General features: G+C 45.5%; 1 protein-coding gene across 4 annotated transcripts in view; it reads right to left on the minus strand.

Moving 5' to 3' along the window:
- Positions 1 to 107: 107 nt before the first annotated feature.
- CIPC (CLOCK interacting pacemaker) overlaps positions 108 to 19,934 on the minus strand; it is a 242,607-nt gene continuing 222,780 nt past the window's right edge. For 3 of the 4 annotated variants that reach the window (XM_069208430.1, XM_069208429.1, XM_069208431.1), the window contains exon 4: positions 15,368 to 18,455. In XM_069208430.1, the coding sequence (XP_069064531.1) occupies positions 17,508 to 18,455 (948 nt within the window). In that variant the 3' untranslated portion in view covers positions 15,368 to 17,507. Of the gene's footprint in view, positions 18,456 to 19,934 lie in introns of all 4 variants that reach the window. The other variant, XM_069208432.1, reaches the window with a different exon arrangement.

Consider the following 19,934-nt stretch of genomic DNA (forward strand, 5'->3'; position numbering starts at 1 on the left):
GCACTGCGTCAAGTAACGTGGGCACCAAATTATGGACAGTTATAGGGTTTTTGTTTGCCATTTATACATTGGAATATGAACATGCAAATAAAACAATACCATGTAGGTTTCATATTTTAAGTGCCTTTAATTTATTGACAGATATTTCTTGCTTAGGTTACAGATGACGTTGCATTATCCTGACAAATAATCAATCTTAACAAATAATTAAATCCTTGGGAACAAATTTTCTCTGCATGCATCAAAGTATGTGACTGCTTCTATAAAATCAGGATGTTGTCTATTTAGACCTTTGCAAGGACTAGAAGGTCATGAAATGAGTGAATAGGAAGGTGGTTAGCACATTTACATACGGTGGAGGAACACTGTCTGGAATTATCTATTTGCAAGGTCATGAGGAGGGAACCTGCTCTACTTCACTTCAGACTCTTCTCTCTGCAGACCAGGCCCAGAGGACTGCATATGCTGGTAGTGGGCAGCAGGTGATTCAACATTAGAATGCTGGTCAAAGGGAAGTGGTCGCTTCTCACCCTCTCTTGGACTCCTTCCATGTCCCTGGCCATGAGGGACTGAAGGTTCATGTTCACACCCATGGGTGCAGAGCACTGCAAAGTAGCATCAACGACTTGACAGGTCTGGGATCAGAGCAGACTGCAGTTACCAAGATTGCTACAAATTCTTTTGTCAGAAATAGGCCTTCTATTGTAAAATCTTGTACCTGTTCTCCTAGGCCTGGCTCAATGCTCTATGTTTACAGCAATAGTAGGAGGCATGATATACTGCAAAAGAATATAAATATATGAATCACCTATGTGCAGTACGACCCGCTTGATTTTACAGCTGTATTTTCCACCCAAAGGCTATAAACGACTCCTAACTCCTAAGCTAAATCCACTAAGGTGACTACCAGAAATCAAGCTGAAAGGTGATTTAAAGGTTGAGCACTCCTACTCACCTTGTGCAGGAGAAGCTAGGCTTCCTACAGCAGGGATTTATCACCAGTGCTAGAGGTACCTTACATAACATACAGCTTTCTCCCGAGGAGGGGAGCCTATTCGAAGCACTTCTAGTCATAACAAACAAGTTACCTTGTCTGGCAGAGACTGTCTAGACACAGATTCCTTACCTTAGAATTATCCCCAGACATCAGAGTGGATCCGGAAAACTTTCAAGCAGTACCCCCGCACATCGGTAGGTCGAGTCGCTTGGCTCCGTGTGGCGTCTCCCGTAACAGAAGTGGCATGCGTGGTACCTATATAGGTGACATCTCTGCACAGTGAAGTTACTTTCTAGACTTTTCACATCAAGAGCGCAGAGCCACGATGAGCACTGACCAGGGTGTGACAAACTAAGGCCCTTGAAAGGATGTTCCCTATACCGTAATTGTTTCCCTGAGCAGGGAAGATCAGTAAGAACATCTGCGACTAGATACAGTCTTGCCTAGATAAGGTGTTACTGAAGTTAAGTAACTTGTTCATCTGCTAGAGACTTCTAGCCACAGGTTTCTTACCTTAGAATAGATAAGGAAGCAAAACACCCCCAGAGGTGGGATTATGAAACCATTAGATTGGAAAATGCTGCAGAACAGGATGGGCAAAGTGCCTGTCATGACAGACCTGACTGTCCAGGCAGTAGGGTTTGGTGAAACATTTGCAAAGGAACCCACGTTGCAGCCCATGTAAAATGTCCAGAAACAAGAAGCTGCACACCAACACAGTGGTTGCAGTCTTGGCTCTGGTAGAGTAGAGGCCACAAGCCCTTAGGGGCTGTTTCTTGGCCAATGCATAGCAGAATCTAATGCACAGGACAATCCATCACGCAATGGTTCTCTTATTTACTGCCTTTCCTTTTTCTTTTTTACTCCAAATAATCCCAAAAAGGAGTTGATCGCCCACCCTGAATTTTCTTGCACGTTCAAGGTAAAACAACAATGCTCTTTTTGGATCCAGACAGTGGAATCCCTCCTACTCTTTGGAGAGCTGAGATGTAGTAAAGTAAATGGATAAGGTGATAAAATGGTCTACATGGGATGGAGTCACAACCTTCAGAAGAAAGGAGGCAGGTGAGCTCCACTCAAGATGAAAAGCATCTCCGACCGAGCGTCTTTGAAACTACAGCACGCAAAATTGCTGATATTGCGTGTTCGACTGTGGCAAGCCGATCTAACCAAGGCTCTCTTCACTGCTGAAAAAAACCTTGCATCACCTCCGGATGGAGAGGCCGTTTGTGATCGGCTAGGCATCTGTGGCTGAGTTTGACCACTTTGGCATTCAAAAAGCGTGCTAGGTGCTGAACCACCAGGGAAACGCCCAGACGCTCCAGCCATGTCCAGAGACTCAGAGTATCTTGTCAAAGTGTCCATAACCCCACCCTGCCCTTTTAATTGTAATACAACAGGGTGGTGGTGTTGTCCGTGAACACCTGAGCCAGTCTTCTCTTGATCAAAGGGAGAAAGGCTTTCAGTGCCAAGGAAATTGCCCAGCGCTCCAAAGGGTTGATGTGGGGATTGAGGCCAGAGGCCTCCAATATCCACCTTTCCCAGGTGAAGGCGCCAACTCTGGAGTGATGCATCTGTCACTACAGTCAGCTCTGGATGGGGAAGGGGGAGGTGTCTGCCACAGACCCAGTCATGGTTCATTAGCCACAGCTGAAGATGTTTTGCGGTTTCCTCCAAGATGTGAACTATGTCGGAGAGATTTCCCTGATAATGTGCCCACTGGGACTTCAGGTTCATAAAGTCACCGGGGGTAAGCACGTGGACAAGTGTGAACATTTTGAATTTCTCTTTCCTCAAAAAGAGGTTGAGAAGGAGCAGATCTAGGATAGGACAAAGACCCCCATCCACCTTTGGCACCCGAAAGTAGCGGGAATGACAAGCCACAACCTATTTCTGATGTAGGCACCCTCTCTATGGCTCCCTTGGCCAAGAGAGCATGCACCTCTTGACAGAGCTAGGGGAGATGGTCCTCCATCAGCCAATCATATGCAGGTGGCATGGATGGTCACAAAGAGGAGGGAGTAGCCCCTTTGGACGATCTGGAGAACCTAGTGGACAGGTGTCACCGACAGCCAGTTGAGCAGATGATGACATGTCTTGCCTCCCAATGGATGGTCGGCAAACTAAAGACTTTTGGACGCAGAGGTTGCCAAGGGAGTGGTGAACTGACTTGATGCTTGCCATCTGTCCCACACTGTTTGTGGGACCCGCATCCAGGGCCACGAAACGGCTGGGAAGCCTGTTGGCTGTGGTGGCTGGGAGGGTAAGGGCACAGCTGGAGATCCCTCCTGTGGCTACGAAATGAGCAGAAGGGGCCAAAGACAAGCCCAAGGACGCAGCTCTGCTGTCTTTAAAGTGCTTCACCGATAAATCTACTTTTGCTTCAAAGGGGTGAGAGCCATTGAAGGGCATGTCCAAGAGGGAGGTGTGGACATACCTTGAAAAAAATAGTTCTCAGCCAGCCATGGCACCGCTAGCCATTGACAAGGAAATCGCTCGGCCAAGTGATTCAGTCAAGCTGAGCCCACACCTTACAGTGAACTTTTCTGCATCTCGACCATTAGCAATAGCTTGCGTGAGTATGGTTTGGGCCTCCTCCAAGACCATAGGCAGCAGTTGCGCAACAGAGTCCCATATTGGATGGGAATAACAGTCCAAATGGCACACAGTAGTCACTGACCACAGTGCTAGGCTGGCAGAAGAGAACTTTCTCTTGCCAAAGGTGCCCAGCCTTTTAGATTTCTGATCTGGTAGAGTGGTAGAGAACGGGATGTGAAGCATTGGACCACCAAGGTCTCGGGGTGCTGGAGTGAGGAAACTGGGACCCCTAGGGCAGGCGAAGGCAGTGGGCAATGGCCCTATGCACACAAGCCCCTGTGCAGACCTTGTGTAGGGCCCCAAGTAGGGCAGCTGTAACAGCTTCACTGAATCGAAGAAGGGATTCAGAAGGGGAAAAAAACGCAACTTTGTCAAGATGCTTGTCTTCACTGCCACTGCAGGTTTCAAAACCAAAACTGCCCTACACACCACTATAAAATAAATAGGCCTCCTTCTCCATAGCCACAGTAGGAAGAGAGACCAAGCCAGTGTTGGGTGAGAAGTCTAACCCTCTGGCCTCCGCTAGTTCCTCGTACCAGTTGTCCTGGTCTTCTTCAGGGAACTGGTAACAATAACAATCCATAGATCGCTCTCATTCATCTCTGTCTCTCCAGGGCTATAAAGTAAATAAGGCACTGTCTCTGCTTTGGGAAGCAAGGATCTGGCGTGCGCTGGAGTCGCCCAAGGGTTGACACTGCCCATGTCAGAGTTGGGAATAACAATGGGGTGATGCCACCAGGGGCGTGGGGAAGAAATCGCCAAAGGAGTGGGTGTCAAGGAAGGTCTCGGTCTCACGGACTGCTCTGATCTGGACCTAGCAAGGCACCCATGGGGCCCGACTTGGCACCGAGAGCAAACCTGCTGGTGTTGAGCCGGTAGGGGCCTGTCCTGTGCTCATGGGACCCAAAGGTGCTTTAGAGGGACCGAGCTGCCCAAATATGAGGCACATAGCCTCATAAAACTCTTTCAGCTGGATGTGGGTCAATCCAGCTCAATTGGGGAGGCGCGGAGCAGACCCATATTCAGGTTACATCAACTCGCAGGGCCTTAAGTGCCAATGGTACTGTGCCACGTCCAGAAGACTTTGATGGACACTGAAGTCGAAGGTCTCTTTTTCTTCTTAGCCTTCTTGGGTTGTGTAACTTACCTGACTTACCTAACTATTCTGAGTGCGACAACGACTGTCTGGATGGGCTCTGCAAACAGTCCCGGGACTTTCTGAGCAAATGCAATCGAGTGTTGTGGATTCAACCAGCGTCGGGTGGGGAGGACCTTAAGGGCCCGCTCCCTCAGCACCTTTGGGTGCATGGCATGGCAGTCCTTGCAGGCCTTGGTGTCGTGGTTCTGCTCCATGCACTATAAACACACCAAATGGGGGTTGGTCACGGACATCTGTCGGTAACAGGCCCCACATGGCTTGAAACCAGCTGGTTTCTTAGATTACACGCCGACACACCAGGAGAAATCTCAGAAATGTTTTTTAAAAGTTGCAAAAAGCCACTCCGAAAGTGAACGAGGGGTAGCTCAGGCCGGATCAATGCTATCTGGTGCAGAAAGGAAAGAACTGACGTTAGCGTTACGAGGTGGCGCCTATATAGGTACCGCATGATACTTCTGGCGTGGGCGCCGCCACACAAAGCCAAACTATGCCACATACTGGCACACAGGAGTACTGCTTGCATTTCTAGATCCACTGTGATGCCCTGGGATAATTCTAAGGTAAGGAATCTGCAGCTAGAGGTCTATCAGATGCTCTATACTGAGACCCAGTGACACTGAACAAGTCAAACTTTTCTTGCATGGCAAATATTGATAGCTGCACTGCTAGCGTCTGTGGCCATCAGCTTCAGGCACAAACTGAATATTGTTGCTAAGTATAAGTACGTGAATGTGCCGACTTTAAGCACGCACAGTTGAGACTTGATGACTGCAATCTCTTCAACTAGCAGTTCAAAAGAAAATAAGTTCTCAAAGGTTCTTAGCGTAACCAATTCCTATATTGATCTGTATTTCTTTCTTACAATTTTGTGACCAAATGATTTCTCTCAAAATGTAAGAATTTAGGAAGAATGCAGTATTTGTCTAATGAAGAAGTTACTTACCTTCGGTAAGGCTTTATCTGGTAGAGAGCTAATCTAACAGCAGATTCCTTACCTTAGAATATCCCCAGACGTCACACTGGATCTGGAAATATCTGAGAAATTCCCCATGAGCACAAATAGGTGGTGTTGTCCGCACTGGTTGTGATGTGCACTGTGGCTACAGAGGCCCCACCCCGGCACAATGACCTCAGTTCTTTACTATTTTCCACACCAGAAGCATTGAGCCAAGCTAAAGATCAGTGACTGGTGTGCCAAAAGTGAGGTTCAAAAAGATCTCATAAGAGAATACAGTCCAAAAATGGTGAGAATGGGAAGGTTGGTACCCATGACTGGGAGTCCCTCTAGCTAACATACGGGCCGCAGTTTTAGTTCTGGTTTCTTGGCTACTGCGTAGCTGATTTTAATGGAGAGAATGATCAATATGAGATGGTTTTCTCTTGAAATGCCTTCCCTTTCTTTGCCCCTGCAATTCCAAAGAGTTAATAGCCCACCCGGAAATCTTTGGAACGATCAAAGTAGAACTATAACACTCTTTTTTTAAACCCTGTGGTGGAGTCTCTCTTCATCTTTAGAACACATTGGGTCATGTTCTGACAGTTGTCAAAAAAAGGTGTCACTACCATTGGTAAGAAGGATGCCCGAGGTCTTAACACCAGTTTGTCTAGGAAAAATGGCATGTAGGGATGGTAAACGAAAAGCACTTGTAATTTGCTAATCCTCTGAACATATGTTATAGCCACAAGGAAGACAGTCTTAATTGTGAGGAGCCTTTTTTTTTAGGGAGAGGCAGGGATGGGAGGGTAAGTGGGGGCTGCGGGGGGGAGGGGTGGGGGGGGGGGGGAAAGGAGCAGCTGTGTATTTGCTCCAAAGGTGGGCACATGAGAAAATTCAAGTCTCATTTGGGCACAACGAAGGGCGTGGCTAGAAATGTATGTCGCAAGCCTTTAAGGAATCTAGTCACTAATGGGGACTAAAAAAGGTATGGTTGATGCAGCAGCCATGGAAAAGCAGAAATGGTGGACAGCCTTGCTGGGCCAAGGATAAACAAAGAGAAGGACTTTAGACAAGGGTGCAGACCTAGATACAACAAATTTAGATGTGCTGCATGACACACTTGTCCCACCAGCAGACGTAGATGATGTTTGTAGAAGAATGCCTGGCTGCCAGATGATGTCACATACTTCAGGAGAGTCATCGAACACCCTCAACTGTTGCCATTCAGTCTCCATGCATGAAGGTGGAGAGTGGACAGGTTTGGTTTCAGTACAGTGCTCTGTTGCTGCAATAGTAGGTACTCCAGAAGGGTAAGCCTGATTGGAGGAGAGATGCTCATCCTCAGGAGCTTGGGATTCCATACTCTCTATGCACAGTCCGGAGCCACTAAAATGACTTGCACCCGGACAATCTTGATCTTCTTTGAGAACTTTGGACAGGAGTGGTACCAGTAGAAAGGTCTTAGGAGTTCTGAACCCCACTCGAGACAAAATGCATCTCTGAGCAACAGCCGTCTTGGAAACTCCAGCATAAGGAAGTGCTAACACTGCACGTTCTCGGCAGTGGCAAGCAGATCTAACCAAGGTTCTCCCCAATCTTGGAACAGGCTTTGCACCACCTGTGGGTGGAGATGCCATCTGTGATCTGCTAGGCATCCACAGCTGAGTTCATATGCTCTGGCGTCCAGAGAGCCCGCCAGAGGTTTTACCTCCAGGAATATGTCCTTGATGTTCCAGCCACACCAAAGCTGTAGGGTCATGACCACACCCCACCCCGTTTGCTGAAATACCACATGGCGGTTGTGTTGTCCGTGAACACCGGAACTAGCTTTCCCTTGATGGAAAGAAGAAACACTTACATTACTAGGTGGATCGCTCTTAGTTCCAACAGACTGATGTGGAGCTAAGACTCGCCTAGAGATCAGAGGCCTATGATGGCCACCTCTCCCAGGGCCAACCCAATCCAAAAGTGAAGCATCTGTCACTACTATGAGCTTTAGGTGAGGGACAGAGAAAGGTCTAACACTAAGCCCACTGAGTTCCTCGATCCACCAGTGGAGGTCTTTAGCTGTTTCCTCCAAAATCAGGACCAGGTCAGAGATATTCCTCTGATGCTGGGCCCACTGGTTATTCAAGCCCCACTCAAGAGCCCACATGTGCAAACGGGAATGTTTCACCAATACAATGCAGAGGTCACTAAGATTCAGCAGCCTCAATCAGTCTCACCGAAATCCAGGATAGAGGCTAAAACATAATCATAGCCAAGTATCCTGGACACGCTATTCTGGAGAACAAGCTAGAAACTGCACTGTTTCCAGAACAGCTCAGATGGAAGGGCACCTCTGAGATGGAGTCAGGTGTGACTTCGACACATTGATAGTGAACCCCGGCTAATGCAGGAAGTTTGTGGTACTTTGGAGGAGGGAAACAACTGTCTAGGACGAGCCGCCTTCAACAGCTAATCGATGAGGTAATGGAAGACTGGAACCCCAAACCTCAACAGCTTTGCTGCAACCACCGCCATCACCTTGGTGAACAACCGAGGGGCACCAGTAAAGTGAAAGGGGAGCCCCACAAATTGGTAATGCTCCTGGCCCCCCTTGAACTGCAAGTAAATCTGCCGGCCGGCAGGACAGTGTTGTGAAAATAAGGATACTGAAAGTCGAATCTCCAGTGTCGAGGGTAGATGAGACCTGAACCGGGTGGAGCATTTTGAAGTTTTCTTTTTTCAAAAACTAGTTGAGAGCACTGACTGAGAACATGACATAGGCCTCCATTAACCACTGGTACCAGAAAGTAGTGGGAATAGCAAGCACGTCCTGCTTCTGATGCTGGTACCTTCTCAAAGGCATTTTTGGCCAGAAGAGCAAGTACTTCCTGTCGCAAGAGTACAAGGTGGTCCTCTGTCAGCCGATCTAGGAATGGAGGGATTGGCACTGGGATTTGTTGCAATGGGAGGGAATTACCATGTTGGACAATCTGAAGCACCCATTTGTCTGATGTTATGTCCCTCTGGTGGATGTGGTGCCAGACTCTGCTGCCAGCCGAATACCCATGATGGATTGAGGGCATACAAAAGGCTTTCAGTGTGCAGCTGCTGGACAATGAGTGGGGCTTTGGGTCCAACAAGGCTTGTGGGAGCAATGTCCATGCAAGGACTGAGCATGCTGGCTGTGGTGGCTACATGGGAAAGGACAAAGCTGAGAGCCCCTTCTGTAACCACAGAAGGGGCCTGAGGCGGAATGCGGCTCCCAGCATATAAAGAGAGCCCAAATCACCTAGCAATGAACCTACTGTCATTAAATCATATCAAGGCCGAATAAGCCTGGTCTCCGAAGAGACAGGTTCCGTCAAAGGGCATGATCATAACCGAGGCTTGGGTATTCCCTGAAAAGGCAGTTTTCCACAACCAGGGGGACACCTCCGCAGCACCAAAGAAGCAACAGCACTGCCGAGCGAGTTGGACGTAATCCAATCCGCATCATATTGTGATCTTTGTAGTTTCTTGCCCATCAGCAATAGCTTGGGAAAGAACAGCCTAGGCCTTTTCAAAGACCATTGGCAGCACTTGCACACCTGTATCCCCCAGAGTCAGAATAATGGCCCAATAAGCATGCCGTATTCACCGACAACAGTGGCAAGCTAGTGGAAGAAAGTATTCTCTTTCCGAAAGTGTTCAGCCTCTTGGATTCCGTATCCAGTGGAGCAGTAGGGAATGCACCAGGATTAATCTGGGAAGTTAAGGACTGGACCACTAGGTGCTATTGGGAAGGGTGATGGTGGTGAGTAATCGTCCTGTGCACAGAAGTGCTTGTACAGGGTGTAGCCCAGGCCCCACGCAGGATATCTGCGACAGCTTCACTGAGGGGTAGTATGGGTTCTGATGGGGTTACCTCCCAGTTGAAGCACCCAAGTCAAAACGTTTGTTTAGACTTGAACGCTAGGTCCAGGACCTCAGCCACCCTCTGGACCACCATCGCGAAGGAAGCCCCTTCCTCCAAAGCCAATTTGGGAGGAGAGAGGTATCCAGACCACTGGCATCGCCTAAGTCCTCAAACCAGTTATCAGCCATGGACTCTGCTAGATGGTTGGACTAGGAAAAGGGATCATCAGATTCCCTCCATTCCTGTTCCTCAGTGAACCCTTCAATATAGTAGGGCTGTCTCCAATTCAAGTCATGTGGGCCTGGTCGATGGCGGTCCAGTTCCCTATCAGAGTCAGGAATGAAAATGGATTAGGCAGTGCTGGTAACAACGCGACTGGAACAGTACCCAGAGGAGGTCCCAGCTGATTCTGATCAACCAACAGACCCCAAGGGGTCAACTGGCACGGAGGGCGAACCCGCTGGAAGAGCTTCAGTCCAGTTGTTGCAAACCTGTGGACCCGAAGGTGCTCCATAGTGATTCGACCAAGCAAAAATGAGGCTCAGGGCTTCATAAAATTCAGCGTTGGGTGGGGTTTGCCAAGGCTCATTCAAGGAAGCACGGAAAGGACCCAGTATCTGACACCGGCTGCACAGGAATCACCTGTGAGCAGGGTCAGGACGTGTGGCGTTCCCTCACAAGATCAGAAGAGTGGGAGTGAGGCAGAGAAATAAAAGAGTGTTTTAACTACTTGGACGTGTTCCTGTGGGATTATTAGAAGTAGTCCAGGAGCAGGACGAGGAACGATGCAAGTAACTCTAGGAGCAGTCCTGAGACCTCCCACGTAAACATGACCTGGAGTCCGTGATGAATGGCCAAAAGCTTCAGGCCCGCTCTGTGATGGCCTTCAGGTTCCGGTTCTGCACTCCACAAACAATGTGGAGTCGTGGTCCTTTTCAGGGCACCACAAACAGACAAAGGGGGAATTTAGGAAACAGGCTTTTTGCAGGTTTACCCCCCCACTTGGCCTATTGGGTACGGAATCTAAAATGCCCCAGGTCCTGCTAAACAGGACTCTGTGCATGTGCTCTGACCCTTAAGATGGTGCATATTTAATTGGCTTGTCCTCAACTGGCATAGACTAACTTACTTGTAAGTCCCTAGTATTCAGTACCAGTGGCGCCCAAAGCCTGTAAGTTATAGTGTCCCCCCAGGGACTGCAGCACTTGCTGTGCCACCTTGAGTGGGACAAGGTAAAACATGGCTCCTAGTCTGTCACTCGAAGGACAGTTTTGCACTGCTTACTCGACTTTGGCATTTAAGGGTAATGGCTAAGCCTAAACTTCACTTTTTAATATATACAAGTCTCTCCAAAGGTAGGTCTAATAAGCTCTAAGGCAGGGTGTTGTATTTAAAAATGTGGAATGGGCATGTACCCCTCTTGGTAGCTAGGGAGCTATGGAGGCCGAAAGAGAGGTTAGGCCATCTTGGGAGTGGGCAGAATGGTGCATCCTGGTATAACCAGATGCCGCACTTCCCAGGAGGTGGTCATCAGGAGGTAGGGTACCTGGCAGCCCATTGGCTACCAAATGCACTCTATCCTGAGGGAATTATCTATACACAATTAGGGCATCCCTGACACCCAAAACTCAGATCTTGACAGTACTGGAAGACAGACCAAAGAAGGACCGCCCTGCTGCACTGTGAAACTCTCAAAGAGACCTACTTTGTCGTGAACTGCACCTGCTGATTAGCAAAGGAGAGGGACTGTGTCTGTCATATCCTTCTCAAGGAGAAGTCGTCTCCAGAGCCCAACCAAAGCCAAGAAACTCTAAGGGCCAGCTGACTGGTCTCCTATTCGCAGCAGAGGGACACACATCAGCTGGATACGCCTGCTGGGTCAAGTTGGTAACCTAAAGTTGTCTACCTTCCGCTAACCACTACCGTGCAGCACTAGGGACTAGGACCCAAAACACAAAGTTGCACCCAGCTTTGCAGAGCCCTGAATTGCCAGAGTGCAGTTGGGACCCCCTGTGGACAAGATATTGACCCAGGAAGGTCCGGTGACCGCGATACAGAGCAACTGAACTTCTGTTGGCACGGAGAGAAATTCAATGGACGTCAACACTGTGACCACAATATCCTCACCCCCTTCATGGACAGAGGATTAGTTGCAGCATGACCTTGGTCTACTGCACTGCATTCACTGGGTCCTTGAACATCTACAGCCTTCTTCAACCTTTCCATTAGGATCACTCACATTAGAAAACTCTAAACAGGATATAGAAGTACCTGGAAGTGACTGAAGACTGCTTCACCTGCTGGGGGTAACTGTTTCTGAGGATCTTGCTGTTCTCCCTGACTGGCTCCCCACTAGAGTTGGTCACCCAGAGTGATTAAGTGACCGCAATACAACTAGCCCAACTTTTTGGAGAAAAATAAATTGTGTCAAATTTGCAGAATTTGCCAGTGCTTGTTCACGGTTGAGTGAAATGCTTTTATTTACTATACCTTGTAAATTCTGTAACTCTGGACCCTCACATGGATCTTTTACATTTTGAGGTCTCAAAAATACACTCTATTTTTATAAATGTGTCAGATTTCTTTAGTGTCTTGTTGATTTTTTTCTTCAATTGTACTGGTACTGTTTAAATGCTTTACGCTTGTTTCTTTGGGTAAGCCTTGCTGCTCAGAGCCACAGCTAATCAGGGTTGAACTAAAGGTTTGACAAATGAAATCTAAGGGTCCTAAAGGGGTTGGTAAGTGTATTATACTGTAAAGTCACACAACCGCACTATATAATACACCCCATTTCTTCAGAGGGGGTCTGTCACCGACACCTGTCAATGTCAGGCTCCACAAAGATACTACTGTTATTAAAAAATAAAAATAAATGTTTAAGCGCACACCACTCGCCTACAAAATGGTCAAAGCCAGTCAAACAAGTACTGGCAAATGCATTAGGTTTCGCCTGTGGGATTAATAATAAATTAAGAGGTGTGGGAGCTGTGTAAGAGTGCAAGGAGAATGGTATGAGTGCTCTCTGTGCAGAGTGAGTGGTGCATGAATGAAGGTTGATAAGTGTTCTTAATGCTTCTAAAACCCTCGAAGAGTGGGCTGAATTAAGCAATGTAAAATAATTGTACACTTGCGTCCTCATTTTGTTAGGCAGACCATTACCACGGCTTTCAGTTCCACGATTACTGCCTCATTCGGCAAGGAAATGTTATGTGGGAGATAAGTGTTCCAGTGTGATCCATGCCTACAACAATGGCCAAATCACCTTCTTTGAGCAGGCAAAGTATCGGAGTCAAAAAGCCTCAGGATATTTTGGATGTTTTTAGTGTTACCCAGGTATCCAGGAAGCACAATATTCGGATATTGTGATTCTGGTGAGACCGGTAACTTGTTTTCTCAGCCCCATTGGGTACCAGGGTCAATTGAAAGGTGTGTGAAGAAGAAATAAAATGGCAGTCTTGCGCACGCAGCAGTCACATAAAACATGACTATTTCGATAATCTAGTGGCCATCACATTCTCACACGAGTTAAAGACTCCATCAAAACAGTTAAAAATGCCATATCTTTCAAAGCAACTGATTCCATATTTTAAAAATAGAGATTCTGTATTCGTTGCTTGTTACTAACTGTTGTTGGCTATTTACAAAGGCGATTACCATCATGTTGGAGTCACATTAGAGCTGCAAAGTGCTAGGGAACTTTCCTTGAAATGCTTCTGCAAAGAGAAGATGCTTGGTATTCATGTAGGTGTTGTGTGCATGTAACAGGGACAACGCACGAAAACCCCAATTTATAATTTATAAAGCACCCATCAGGTAGCAGCCAAGTTCAAAAGGCCTGCCAGTGAAATACAATATACTGAATGTTTTGCAAGTGTAATAAAGACCTACAAGCTAGCACAGGGCACTATTACTATATGACATACCTAAAGGTAGTAGGGCGTAGGGGTTCTGAAGATGTATCAATACAGTAAATATGACATACGCAACCAAATGAGAACGAAAAGAAAACCTGCAGAAAAACATTAGCGGGGAAAGTAGGAGCATGATAGTGCCAAACCAAAATAAAAAAAGATGACAATGCACGCTTTCGGAAACCAAACACTAGTATCAACTGTTATATTTTCACTTAATAAACTTATGGATAAGATCGTCGATAGGTGCGTTCAACTCCCCTCGTGTGAAGTATTCTCGGCGTCCTCTCAGTCTGCCATTGCTCAAACTTTTATAAACTCGACCCACGTGGTGCTGCATTGAACCACTAGTCCGTTCACCACATGCAGCCATTTTCATTTCCTCGATCTTAACGTCTAATTTATATGAAATGGTATGAAAAAAAAGGAGTGCTTCCCCCTAGGTGTATATGATTTAATGTCAAACTATAAAACGAGCGGTCATCTTATGTATGTGAGATAGTGGATACTGAAAAAGCAGAACTTATGCGACTGCTGCCTTACTCCAAGATGTCGGCAGTTTCACAAGGGCCAAGACAGGGATGTATTGAGATGGTTGTCATTAAAGTGTTACATGAGAGGAAGCAAAATGGGTGGGAGAACAACATGAGGGACGGAGACGAACTGGAAAGAACGCTGTGTAGACAAAAGCTTAAAAAAAAGTCCCACAAAGAGGATGAATACAGTACTAGGGACACAGGACATTGATAAGCGAAAAACACTAGGATTAACAGGAAATAGTATGCTACAGCCAACAGACACGGAGGAAAAGTAAGTGGCAAGCAACGGAACCAATGAAAAGCCAGGGGGCAGGATATAAGCCCCTTTTAAGATTGATATAAACAATAGATTTCACAAGCACAGTGCAAGCGAAACCTAAAAATGACTGAGAAGAGTGCGATCTGGATCTGTGCTGAAGTTGTGGAAAAGAAGGAACTGAGGTCAGTGCCCTGCGGTTGTGTATATATAAGCGCATCGCAAGTCACAGGACCCAAAAACCACCACCTACCAGCACGCAAGGAGAATTGCTCAGAAATGTCCCTTTCCAATCTGATGCTAGAGAACATTCTAAGGCAGTAGTTTCCTACCTTTTAACTTCTGTGGACCCCCACTTTATTATTACTGGAACTCAGGGTCCCACACTGAATTCTTATTGGAATTCGGCACTTCCCCCCCCTCCCCAGAGAGAACCCCCACCCCCCCCCCCCCCAAAACCCCCAGTTGGGACCCACTGTTCTAAGGTAAGGAACCTGTGGCTAGAAGCCTCTATCAGAGCTATACAATACAGGACCAAGGTATTTTAATATCTCTTCCTATGAAGTCAATGCCTCATGATTTTTCCACACTGTGAATGTTACAGACTACAATATAGACAGTTTTCTCACCATAGGGCTTCAAGAATAAAATGGCTCCCAAAAAATAGAGAGAATGCAAATGTACTTCATATTTCTGGTGTTTTGAAAAAGAACATACTAAACATAGGTTCTACAGTTCAATATCCTATTGCTAGCGGGCAAGAGTTTAGACAGGTTACAAACTCATTCAAAATGAATCAAGAATAGAAAAGTGAGGTAATGACATAACATAAGCCATTTCACTGATATTTAATCAGCATCAGAAAGCTAAACTGCTTGAAATTAATTTTAATGGCGAGTAAATCTATATCGTATTAGCTCCTGGACAAAACACAAGAAATACCTGGGTTTACAGAATACTCCCTAAAGTCAGGGGAAAACACTATATACAAATTGCCATTTTCAGTTCGTGTGGTGAGCCAGTTGACGATACCACCCCCCCTCCCCCCCCCCCCCAAAAAAAAAAATGTTTCTCCCAAATACAAATATGTCAAATAATTTAATTTTATTAATAAACATATTTTAAAGGCCTTTTGCTCAGATTATTTTCTTGCTGCTGTTGACACGAAGTAATTTAGGAGCCACTGCTCAAAGTAGCCTAAATAAGGGCGGTAGTCTGAGAAACACGGACACTACAACACTGACAGTTGCAGAAAGATGGTGCTTACTTATTTTCCAGATATCTTGGTTGATTAAGAATTGAATTATTCCTGTCTTAAAGAATCGTCTAGCCTACATTAAACTGACCCTATAACAAAGACCTAAGCCTTAGTTGCCCAGATTCAGTTTGTTTTTTTAGCAGAAATTTTACATTATGCTCTTTTAATCATTTGAAAAGAAAATACTAAGTATCAAAGGTCTGTTACCTCTGTTTAGCTAACAAAAAAGGTTTTGAAAAAATAAGTCTCTTTCTAATTCATGTGAAGATTCCTTACAAAATTACTGCACATCTAATTTATTACTCCTTTAAGTGGGATCCAAATAATACACCTTTTCTGCCAGATGGATACAGAATACTAATTGTGCAGGAAGGCGGTCACATTTTCGCCCTCAAAATATCATGATATGAATGTGCTGCATCATTCTCTGCACATCTAATTGAGCATTACCTTATGCGGTACAAAAATAGACAGTGCAGCCACAAGCTTTGATTATTAATCTACTGTGCTGTTATCCACAAAGAAAACGCCATCACAAACAATGATGAACTGGATGGGAACATTTAGAAGAAATGACGGTGGATGGATTTAGGGCCTCCACCAAAACTCACAAGGTGGCATTTCAAAACACAAAGTAATGACTGTCTTCTCTGCAAAGGTTATTACTAGAGCGTGGATTAGAGCGATAAGAGTTTTAGAAGGAGCTCAAAATGACCAACTTCAGGCTTCATAAAGATCAGATGAAGGTCAATTGCCACACTTCTTGACTACAAGCGTCCTTATGGCTACTGGGGTAAGGTAGCTGTATGTACTAAAGTAATAGCAGCTTCCTCCTAAAACATGCAACAATCAGCATGGTAGAACTTACACAAGGAAAAGAAGCGAAAACTAAAATGACAAACTGCTATACATGACTCAATAACACAAAAAAGGAATACATAAAGAATATTCGCAAGTTGGGCTGACAGAGAAAATACATTTAGCCCATCAATCCTGATGCACGGTTTCAAAAGTTGACACTTCTGCTTTTGTTTTACATTTATTTTCTCATTTGTTTTATTAGCGCTTTACTTGTATTTTCTTCTTCTGTACCACGAGCCAAGGAATACTCACAGGAGCCACTTTCGAGGCTCGGGTATTAAAGCTGCTCCATCCAAAGAAACTTACCAGTCTCACTTCCTACTCATATTTTGACAGTTAAAGGTTCAAGACAAGAAGTCAAGGTGGAGGCAGTAGAAGTGAGGCTAAGGATACCAATGCCAGCACAAACCACATGGCTCCGATCCAAGTAATGTCAAATATTGCAACATAATTGGCTGGCAGCTTTACACCCGTCTATTCTCAATTGTGCACTCGCTTTGTGGCTTCAGGATTCAATATAGAGCCATGAGAGAAGTAGTAAAAACGCAGTGCCTTAGATTCTTTAAAGTCATTCTGTTAGAACCAAATAGCCAAATTTGCTACAGCGTATATAGGTTCTGTGCTGGCGGTTGTAACTGTTACACTCATGCCGATAGAGATTATAGTTAGAGGTCTAAGCATACAGAATTAATTGTTTTGTAATTTGATTTTTATCCACCAGCCACTAGTGCGCCAGTTTATTTGTGCCATTACCTCAATTGTGTCTCCAGGTGAAAGCTATTTAGCAATGCTCTAAGGTGCAGTTCTGTTGCTGGTTAAAAGATTTCCCTTTCGAGAATGGCCAATCCTGCCATTTCTTCTAAAAAAGAACACACATTGTTTTCCCATAGGGCACAGACATTATTAATTGCTCTTATTCCATTAATTTGAGATACATCATCAATTTAAGAAGCATTTTTCCTACTATTTGGAGTGCTTCGTCTTCTGTGGCAGCTCAAGATGTCCTTGACACCAAGTGCATTCCCCCAATCTGTACGGAAACTAGAACAGGGCTAAAGGGGCCAGACTGACATTCTGCAGCATTCTTTAAAGAAGCCTGCAGGAGAACTCACATTCCAAACGACTCCAGAGACACCTGCAGGATGCCACCGTCAGCAAGGCCGCTCTCTGTTTTTGGGGCACCAGCTGAAAGTGACTCATGAAGCTTGGCCCATGCCTGGGGCAAGCTGCTCTGCATCGCCTCCATTAGGAGTTGCACCTGCTCCTTCAAGAGGTCCAATTCTGCCTGGGTAGCTCGGTTTTGACGGGCCAGCTCCTTGGTTTTCATGGTAATCTCTAACAAACCAGACTTGTGCAGGACATCCAACGTGTTTTGAAAGCGTTTACTTTTGCTCTGTTGGTCTTGTACAGACAGCTCAGAAGAGCTGCAGACTTCTCCTGCTGGAGGCGAGATGTACACTGCCATTTTCGCTACAGATGGCAACTCTTCCTTAGCAGTCTTCGATGTTTGGGATTGCCCAGCTTTGAATATTGGCACAGAATCCATGGGCATGTCAATACTGGCACTGGACAATAGCGTTGGTGCTGGAGAACTGGCAACTGCTGCAGAAGAACTCTGCAACACTGCACCTTTACCAGATTTCTGAGCAGATGTATTAACAGCATCAGCACTATGTGACAGAAGGTCGCTCTTGCTAGGCAAGAGGTGGTTCTTGCATGACAACGAGTCACTGTTAATAGACAGAGTGCTACTTTTCCTGGACAGTGTGCCTGGGACATTAGTCTCATGCTTCTCTACACAGAGGCGTTTTTGCTTGCTGGGGCCATCTGCATTGTTGGTCTCATTCCCATGCAAAACAGAACCTTCCTTGTTAGGTTGAGGGGCGATCTTCGCATAGGAGTTCAAGATGGGCAGATAACCTCGGCGCTCGCTTGAGGTGGGAGGGCTGAGAAGAGTAGGAGCAGCCGATGGAAGGAAGAGGATTTGGGGCTGGGATTGAGAAGTCACTTCAAATGGTGGATGGACAGCCCAAGACTGTGGCACTGAGGCATTTGCCTGGAAGGTAAAAGGACAATCAGAAAATTAATTACCACAGTTGTTCAGTAAATATACAGCACAGTAAGAGTTCAGGAGAACTGTGGAGATTTTGTCAGCATTATCAATAGGGAGAAGCTACTTACATGGAAAAGGGACATCCAAGTGCCTCAAAGAAACAGAAAGAAGGGACAAAAGAGACGAAGAGAGGTAGAGAAAAGAGCATAAGAGAAATAAGACAGTAAAGAGAAACAGAAAAGGCAAAAAAGAGAAGAGGGAGACAAATAGAGAGAGAGGAAAAAAGGGAAGAAAGAATAGTGTGGCAATTAGAGAGGCAAAGGGTGAAGCTCAATGCCACAGAAACGAGTTGTCCGTCTTTTTAAGCCCAGCTTAAGGCATTTGGTGTGTTTGGCATTTAAAAGTACATGCACCCCCTCAAAAGTATGCTCACTGCCCTCAAGATACTGAAAAATGCCCTGCCCGCTTCAAATTCTGAGCAGAACAAGCAGAAAGATAAGGAGAAAGAAAAGTTAGGAAAAAAAACAAATTTTTGCAATATCAGTACAATATTTCAAGTATTCTGTAAGTGGAAATGTCACGTCCACAGTTAAACGTTACTCTTAACAAGTCAATCAATGCTTTACAACCAGAATGTAATTAACATTCAAAGTGACAACGTTTTTTGTTAAATCACTGAAACTGTGCTAAATAAAGTACAATACGTACATTTTCTCGAATTAAACACATAGGTGAAACAGAAATTTAAGCTGAAGGATATCCCACAACCAAAAGAAGATCTGGTTTCTTGAAATTAGAAGTAGGCTCCGACCTGGCTTAGGGACTCCAGAGGATTTTTGTCCAGTACAGAATATTTGGATGCATCGTAAAGAAATGTTCAACAAGAGTTGAAACTGGCTTTGCTGCACCTTGCGTGACCCACAGTGTACTCTAGATAAAAAATAAAGTACATTCTGCAATCTCATTCAAACACAAATTAAATTACACGATTTAACTTCTAGAAGGGCTGCTTGATGTACTAATGTGAAGATGTATTACAGTAAGAACTTGTCACTTATTTAGAATGTGCAGCCAGTGTTTTAGATTTCTAGCAACATACATACTTGGTGCCTGTAATTAAATGATACCAGTTTTCTAGACCTGAGAAAGGTGAGATCACCAAAATGATAACCTGTAACCCACAAATGTCACGCAGATTTCTATAAACACGGCATTAACCCAGGAAGCTACCTCGCAAGTCTGACTCAAAATATTGAGGGCCAGTATTACCACTAAAAGGCCATCGGTAGAGGTTAATGATTAATTTTAACAGAGAAGCCATGGTCAAAAAAGTTGTATTCTGGAAATGTCTCAACAGCTATAAAATATACTGAAGGGTACGGCCTAGCAACATGGCCAATCAGATGCCTTTCCTATGGGCACCGTAACAGCAGCACTAATCCTGCTTAAAGACTAACTTGCACAGACCCATGATTGTGCTGC

This window comes from Pleurodeles waltl, chromosome 9 (assembly GCF_031143425.1).
Source record: "Pleurodeles waltl isolate 20211129_DDA chromosome 9, aPleWal1.hap1.20221129, whole genome shotgun sequence".
In the NCBI taxonomy this organism is placed as follows: domain Eukaryota; kingdom Metazoa; phylum Chordata; class Amphibia; order Caudata; family Salamandridae; genus Pleurodeles; species Pleurodeles waltl.